Source organism: Onychomys torridus, chromosome 13 (assembly GCF_903995425.1).
Source record: "Onychomys torridus chromosome 13, mOncTor1.1, whole genome shotgun sequence".
NCBI lineage: Eukaryota > Metazoa > Chordata > Mammalia > Rodentia > Cricetidae > Onychomys > Onychomys torridus.
This window is the reverse complement of record NC_050455.1, coordinates 2,852,953-2,861,149: the sequence shown is the minus strand read 5'-3', so window position 1 is coordinate 2,861,149 and position 8,197 is coordinate 2,852,953. Positions and strand designations below refer to the sequence as shown.

At 45.3% G+C, this 8,197-nt stretch overlaps 1 protein-coding gene across 3 annotated transcripts in view; it reads left to right on the top strand.

Moving 5' to 3' along the window:
• Positions 1-7,085: 7,085 nt before the first annotated feature.
• Positions 7,086-8,197, top strand: part of Tmem241 (transmembrane protein 241) — a 140,830-nt gene continuing 139,718 nt past the window's right edge. For all 3 annotated transcript variants that reach the window (XM_036205131.1, XM_036205129.1, XM_036205130.1), the window contains exon 1: positions 7,086-7,373. In XM_036205131.1, the coding sequence (XP_036061024.1) occupies positions 7,302-7,373 (72 nt within the window). In that variant the 5' untranslated portion in view covers positions 7,086-7,301. The remainder of the gene's footprint in view (positions 7,374-8,197) is intronic.

The following is an 8,197-nucleotide window of genomic DNA, read 5'->3' as shown; positions in this document are numbered from 1 at the left end:
GGTCGGCTGGCAAAGGTTGGTGTTGACTCGATCCTGCCTCGGCGGAGCTAGGTGTGGTTTCGTTGAGCTGGTCCTCCCGGTGCGGGCACCGCCTTCCGGTCCCTCTCCCGGTCACCGAGCCTGATGAACCCAGACAGCGTGGCCTCCAAACGCTCAGGCCAGGCTGGCTCTGCTCATTCTTAATTTCCCGGGATAATTCGAAACGGGAACGGATTCGGGGGGCCGGAACCGGCAGGTTTAAAGAGGGAAAAGGAATTCTTACAGGTTGCGGTTGTCATTTAGGGGCAGGTTGGAATGAGAAAAACTACTAAATATGTAGGATAAAACACTGAGCAAAAAACAAGGCGGTACAATAAAATTTGTGATTGTCAATTTTGTCCATAAATTCATAAAGTGGCTGGATAAGCATTATATGGCACTATGTCCAAGCACTAGGCAATGTTTTAAAACCAAAATGATCTTGAGGAGAAGATTCTAGACTTATTTCAATGTTACTGAAAATGAAACATGCACATAGAAATAAAGTAACTCCGTTTGGAGATTACAAGGCTCCTCCAGCTGGCCACCTGGCCTTTGAACTCAGGAGCTTTGGGGTGTTGTTCAGATTCAAATCACAAGAGCTAAGATAAAATAGAGCTCAAAGCTAGTTGTTATAACAGAAAGAAATAGCAAGAGGTAAAACGCCATTTAAAGCTGAGTGTAATGCTTGCCGTTTGCTTACCAGGAGGATATTTCTGACAGCTGAGTGATGGACAGATTGCAGTGGCTGAGGCTAACCTGAAGCTGGGGTAGCAGGGAGGGTTGCCTAGACTTGCCTTGACACGTCTTTTAAATGTGTTAAGTCATCTGTCTCGTTTCAAGTCTCAGGAGTGTTCACACATTTCTTTCAGGTGACTTTGCATATTTCAACCCAGATCTTTCTCTTATTTCCAAGACGTTGGTTTTGGGATGGGTCCAGATGTTGGTAGTGTGCTGCTTAAGACTTTTAGAGATAAGCAAATGCAGTATATTCTCAAATAAAAGGAAAACACAGGAAAGTGGAAGTAAGATTGAGTCTGGGATGCTTACTTACCAGGATAAAGTGTCTGGGTATTGAATAAGGGGTCCAGATGGATCTTGAGATCACTCAGCAAGATGACTTGGAGTACAGTTGCCACAGTCTTCAGAAAACAACCAGGTTGTATCAGCTTAGAGGCCTCAGTGACTAGATGGCCAAGGACTGTCAGGAAGGATGGCCTGAGAGCTATGCTTGGAGTGAAGAATGTCACCCCGGATAGTAGTGAGAACTGAACTTTAGAGGACATTCAGAATTACTTGAGGCACAGAAATAGCCAAGTTAAGCAGTAGGGACAGGGAGATTTGGTTCGTCATAGATGGAATGCCCATTTAGTACAGGTTTGTGGGCTAACTAACTTTATGCCTGTATGTTAATAGTTAAAGTGTTAAAGTGTTTGCCTGATATTGCCAACTACATACTCCTAAAAGTCAGGCAGACACTTAAAATACATACAAATCTTGGCCAGATGAGCTGGCACATGCCTTTAGTCCCAGCACTCCAGAGCCAGAGGCAGATGAGTTGGAGGCCAGCCTGGTCTACATATCAAGCTTCAGGCCAGCAAAGACTACATAGTGAGACCAGGCTTAGGGGTGAGGGGGCTTTTGTGGCCTTGTCAGTTGTGTTGACATTTCCCTTCAGTCAGTAGGGGAGCCTCTGTCACTTGCCTTCCACTGCTGGAATTACAGGCTAGCCACCATGCCCACTTGGCATTTACATGGATTCTGGAGATTTGAACTCCAGATCTCACACACTCACAGCAAGTGCTGCTGGACCCTCTCTCCAGTTCTGCAGCCTTTTCTTCAACAACTGTCCACTGTGTCTGTCCTGGGGTGGCACATCCTTTACCCTCATGTCTTCAGCACCCAGGGAACAAGGTGAGTGGGGGGAGGGTGATCTTGGACCTATTGTATCTTATTAAAAAGGACATTAGGCAAGCAGGATGCAGCTTAAACTCCTCCCACCTAGACTCAAAATTACATGGTACCCATTAAAAATGCAAACAATACTAAAAGTGGGAAAAAGAAGGCCTCTCTCTCTCTCCTCCCACTGTGTGTGTGTGTGTGTGTGTGTCTATGTGCACGCCGCTAAGTGAGACATAGGTCTCAGACATGAACTTGCTGAGGACCTGGAACTGCCGATCCTCCGGCCCTTATGAGTTTTAGGATCACAGGTTAGTTTTACCACTTCCGGTTTTTGTATTCAACAGTGGAGATTGAATTCTGGCCTTCATATATGCTAGGGAGTCGTGGCTCTTGTCTCTTGCTGTATTTAGTTATGGATTTTTCATCTATATTCATAAGGTAGATCGATATTTAACTCATTAAAGAGTACTTAGGTTGCTTCACAAGTATGTTTCTGTTTCTACTATCTTTCAGGAATTTTCCATTTATGCTGTCATAAAAACTAATTATTTGTTGATTTTTCGAGGGGTTGGTGAGCTATTTGAATGTGTAAACTAGCTTGCTGCCAAGCTTAATGACCTGAGTTCATTCCTGGGATCCACAAGGTAAATGGAGAGAACAGAGTCACAAACTGTCCTCTGACTCCACACATGCACCCTTACACATATGCATAGGTATGTGCACACATGTACACACACAAACACCCCAAATAAATAAATCTAATTTCAAAATATTTGAGGACAGAGATTTTATGATGCACTGTTTTATCAAAACACCTCCTGTTTTACCATTTAATAAAATGTTTTGTCATTGCCAATACATTATCAGAAATAAATTTCTAATGCCCACTTTAGTCTCAAAGTTCTAAGGAAGGAGTTAATTTTCCATGTGTGCAGAAGGTCGATCTCACACATATCAACTTATTGTTTGAATGCCACAGCAGCAGACTTTGCTTTCCTTTAGTCTTGTTTGATTTGTAGAGCAGAATGATAGAACTTTAGAAACTCAACAGCCCCAGCAAGACCTGTTGTCACATTTACCACTAGTACCGACTTTGATTTGTATGGTTCTTTATTCTAGTGGTTTCTACTTATTAAGAAAATTCTGTAAAAGAAAACAGACTAAATAACTAGGAAATAAAGAGGGATCCATTGAATCTCTTCATTTACTGAATGATTGATTCCAGGAAAGAGAAATTTTAATACATGCCAATGGTTAACTTCAAGCAAGTTCTATTAGACAAAAATTATCTTTGTAAGGGTTATTCAGCTCTGAAATATATACAGGGTTTCTCTGTGTAGCTTTACGCCTTTCCTGGAACTCACTTGGTAACCTAGGCTGGCCTCGAACTCACAGAGATCCGCCTGGCTCTGCCTCCTGAGTGCTGGGATTAAAGGCGTGTGCCACCACTGCCCGGCCTAAAATATATTTCTTACAATAATTTTCAGAAAAAAATAATTTTATGTTTGTTTATTTAACTACAGGGATGATACTTGGCTTAGGTAATATAATTTAACAATCAATTTCAGTTAAGGATTACAAGTCATTAATTCTTTGTGTGTGTGGGTGGTGATTTAGGGACCTCAGTGCCATTCCTACCTGTGTGTGTATATGTGTGTGTGTGTGTGTGTGTGTGTGTGTGTGTGTGTACATATACACACACATATTTGAGGACAAACGTGTGGGAATTGGTCCTCTCCTTCCACCTTTACACAAGTTTCAGGGATTGAACTCACGTTGTTAGGTTTATGAAGCAAATGCCTTTAACATGTGTCTGCTGAGCCACCTTTGCTGGCCACTGTGATGGTTAACGTTGACTGTCACCTTGACGAGCAAAACACACCCCTGGATATTCTGTGAGGTGATTCTAGAGAAGACCAGTTAAGAGGAGGGGGAGCAAGTAGAATTCCTCACAGGCCTGGGGCTGGAAAGGAAGGGCAGAGGGGAGACTCCCTGGCATGGGCACTGCTTCCTCTCTGCTCCCAGACCCGCTCTGCTGCCACACACTCCCAGCCAGGAAGGACTGAGCCCAAATCAATCTTAAGTTGCTTTCCCCAGATATTTGTGACAGAGATGGAAAAGCTAACTAGCATTGTTGGTTACTGTAGAGTTTATCATCTGCACTAGTAAAGCCCGTAGGAGTGCAAGATGGTCACTGTTAGTGATGGTGCAAGACTAGGTCTGAAGTGTAGCAGGTCTTTCTTTGGACTGCCAGCTCCCAGTAATCACATAGAGACTTCTCATTAATTATGAAAGCTTGGCCTTAGTTTAGGCTTGTTCCCAAATAACTTGTAAAACTTAAATTAACTTGTTTATATTAAGTTACGTTTTGCCACGTGACTCATTACCTCTCCTCAGTACCATGCATCCTACTTCCTCCGAGTCTGGCTGGCAAATCTCCTGAGCCTCAGATTCTTTCCCAGAGTTCCTATCTCTCCCCAGAAGTCCTGCCTAGCCTCTCCTGCCTAGCCATTAGCCAGTCAGCTCTTTATTAAACCAATCAGGTGTCTTAGGCAGGTGAGGAAAGTCAGAGACACATATTCACACAGTGTACAAAAAGATTATCTTAACACCAAAGTATTTAAATGAAGCACGAGTCTGTGATTACTCTAGTCCCCAGTGACATCATTGTTGAATATCTAGATCAGACTGTACTTGAAGCTTGGTTGATTCTAGGCTTTCCTTTTATCTGCCTACCTTTCTTCATTCCTTTCTCCCTTCCTTCCTTCCTTCCTTCCTTCCTTCCTTCCTTCCTTCCTTCCTTCCTTCCTCCCTTCCTCCCCCTCCCTTTTTTCCCTCCCTCTTCCTTCCTTTCTTCTTTTTTTCCCTTTCCCCTTTCCTTCCAGTGCTAGAGGATTTTTCAATTGCATGAACCACTGGATCTCTGCAAACACCAGGGTTGGCAGAGTAATTATCCATGTAAAGCCAGAAGGATATCCAGTTCAACTTGACTAGCTGGTGCTGGCTCAAATGTCTAGAGTCTTACATTGGACAGTTTATTTTAAGCATATTGAAGTATAGTACAATTTGGAAAGAAGTTTCCAGGTGTAGCATAATCCTGTGTGAACAATAATTCTTAAGGAATGATTACACTGAAACTTGTTTCAAAGTTCATGTCATTTATTCTGTAAAGATGGCCTCTCTATATAGATTATGTGTGTCATCTTGAGAGTCTGGGGGAGGATCTGGTGTGGTCTTCATCATACAGATGGCACAAAGGACACTAGGCTATTAACCATGCTTGGTCCTGTTTGTAAAAGTCCGTGGGGAAGCCAGGTGTAGCCTGGCCATACAGATAGTGCAGAGGTCACCAGGCTATTAACAGCATCCATCCTCAGCTGTGGTGGTTTGAAAGTAACTGGCCCTATAATCTCAGGGAGTGGCACGGTTAGGAGGTGTGGCTTTGCTGCAGTGGGTGTGGCCTTGTTCCAGGCATGTCACTATGGGGGCGGGCTTTGAGATTTCCTATGTTCAGGACACTGCTCAGTGCCCACAAGATGTAGGACTCAGGACCTCTGGGAGAGCAGCCCGTGCTCTTAACCGATGCTCCATCTCTCTAGCCCAACAATAATCTTTCACAACATTTGTTTATAAATATTTAGCTGGCATTTTTGCATTTAGTCGGAAGCCAGGTTTACATTCTGGATTTTTAAAAATTTTGAACTTTAAAATAAATCAAGTAACAAAATATCATAATCACATATTTGAACCTCCTGAGTTTCTTTCCTGTCACTGTGATAAGACGCCTTGAGAAGGACCGAGAGGAGGACGGTCCATTCTCCTCACAGGAAGGAGAGTGAAGTGGCAGTCACAGGACTGGGAACAGTGAGTGTGCCCTCCTCCTCAGCCCCTTTCTCCACTCTCACAGCCAGGGCCTTTGCAGGGCTCTTCCCCCCAGTTCAAGTAATCCAAACAGTCCCTACAGGCACACCTGGAGATCCATCCCCCAAGCTGACAACACTAACCACCACAGAGATTAAGCCTAATACAATAGCAACAAACTTTGAAAGACTTTTTATTTATTCTTTGAAAGTTTCCTATGAATGCAGTGTATTTAATCACACCCTTCCCTAACTATCCTCCTGGACACGTGCGATGTCCTCTCATGCTTTATCTCCTTTCTTTCTTTCCTTCTTATTTTTTTCTGGAATTCAAGTAGTCAGTCTTGGCAGCAGGTGCCCCTACCTGCTGATCCATCTCTCCGGCCCACCTGCACCTTTTATTACCCATGCAAATCACCAACATATTCCTTATTCACTTCCTACTGTTTGCCGGCACCGGGGTTAACTTCCTGTCTGGGCAACTTGGGCTAAGTTTACTTGGGGAAAGAGTATCTCCCTTCCTGTCTGCTGAGCCTCACATAGCCCAGATTGGCTTTTGGATCCCCTTTGCAGGCAGGTGAACTTTGAACTTACTTCTGAACCCCCTTTGTCCTTACCCCACTGCTGGGATTACAAGCCTCTGGCACTATGTGCAGATAAATTGCTTTTATAGACATTTCAGCACAATAGGATGACTTTTCTTACAGCCATAGCCATTCTAGTCCCTTCAGCCCTGTTTCTAAAATATTTTTTAGATTTCTTTCTTTTTTTTTTTTTTTTTTTTTGAGACAGGGTTTCTTTGTGTAGCTTCGAAGCCTGTCCTTGAACTTGCTCTGTAGACCAGGCTGGCCTTGAACTCACAGAGATCCACCTGCCTCTTCTTCCCGAGTGCTGGGATTGAAGGCGTATGCCCCCACTCCCCGGCGATTCATTTTATTTTTAATTATATGCATAATCGTACTTCAGAATGTTCTTTGGTTCTTGTGCACGTGTTGAGTGCTGGTGCCCACAGAGTGCAGAGGGGAGCCTCTGGAGCTGGGGTCCCCTGAAGTGGATGATGGGTACCGAACTCGCAGGAGCAGTACGCACCCTTAACCACTGAACCATCTCTCTAGCCCTTCTAAGATTAACTTCTATTTTGACTAATTTATTTGTGTTTTTGCCAAAGTTAAACGTAAGCACCGTAGGAAAAATTTGTTAAAGCCTTGAGCATTTTCATTGGCTATTTTTTCCCCCCAGACCATAAACGAATGCTATGACGTCTTTTGTAACCGGCTTACTTTCTCTTCCATCTACCACCCGCAGCTAGAGAGGACCCGCGTCTCACCACCCGGGGACTCCGGGCCAGCAGCGCCGCCGAAGCGCCCCAGCAGGAGCGGCCCCTTTAAGGAGGCAGGCTCCCGGCTCGCGGCTCGCTGATTGGCGGAGCGGAGCCCCGTGGCAGGCCGGCCGAGTCCCAGGCGGCCGGGTGGGCTCCGGTGGGGGCCGCCGCCTCTCCGGGGAAGCCGCGAGAGCTGCCAGATGATCGGGAGGCGGTCCCTGCTCGGCCTCACCTTTTGCACCTGCTACCTGGCTTCTCACCTCACGAACAAGGTGAGCGTGCGGGCGACTGCGCGTGGGCTGCGAGCCGTGCGGTCCACGTCACCGAAGCTGCCCCGGGCAGGCTGGTCCGCGTGGGGACCTCGAGGGAACCGACTCCGAGCCCACTTCCCCGGCACTTCCCGGACTCGGAGGACTGCCTTCAAGAGGAGGATGTGGTCCTGTGTGCACAAAGCCTCGGGCTGCATCTCCGGGACTCACCGACACCCTCAGCTCTTGGAAGGTGGAGGCAGGAGGATGCGGGCTTCAAGGTCATCCTCAGCTAACTCGCGAGTTTGAGGCCAGCATGGGATACTTGAAACCCAGTCTCAAGTAAATAAGTATATATACACGCAAACAAACAGAAAGCAAGCAGTCATCCCTCTTCCCTCAGGGAAGGAAGCGTTGAAGGAAACAGGCACATTCTGCCCACCCTCTACAGCCTTCTGCCCCAGGACCCAAAGTTCCATAAGCGGTGGAAAAGATTAATTTATCAGCCCTTAACCTACTGATTGACTCATTTAGTCTTTATATCCATTTCAGATTTTTCCGCTATATCCAAGGGTTAAAAATCAGAGGCAGAAACTCCTATTTGATAGGAGTGGGAAGTTGCCTTGAGTTCAGTGGATCCTCCTGCCTCTGCCTCCGAAGTTTAGTGGGATTTGTAGGTGTGGCCATCACTCCCAGCTACTATTAATTATTTATTTTTTTAAAGATTTATTTATTTATATTTTATGCATATGGTTGTTTTGCCTGCGCGTTTATCTGTGCGGTATATGTTGGGTGCCTACAGAGCCCAGACTGCATTAGATTTCTGGAACTGGAGTCACAGAGAATTG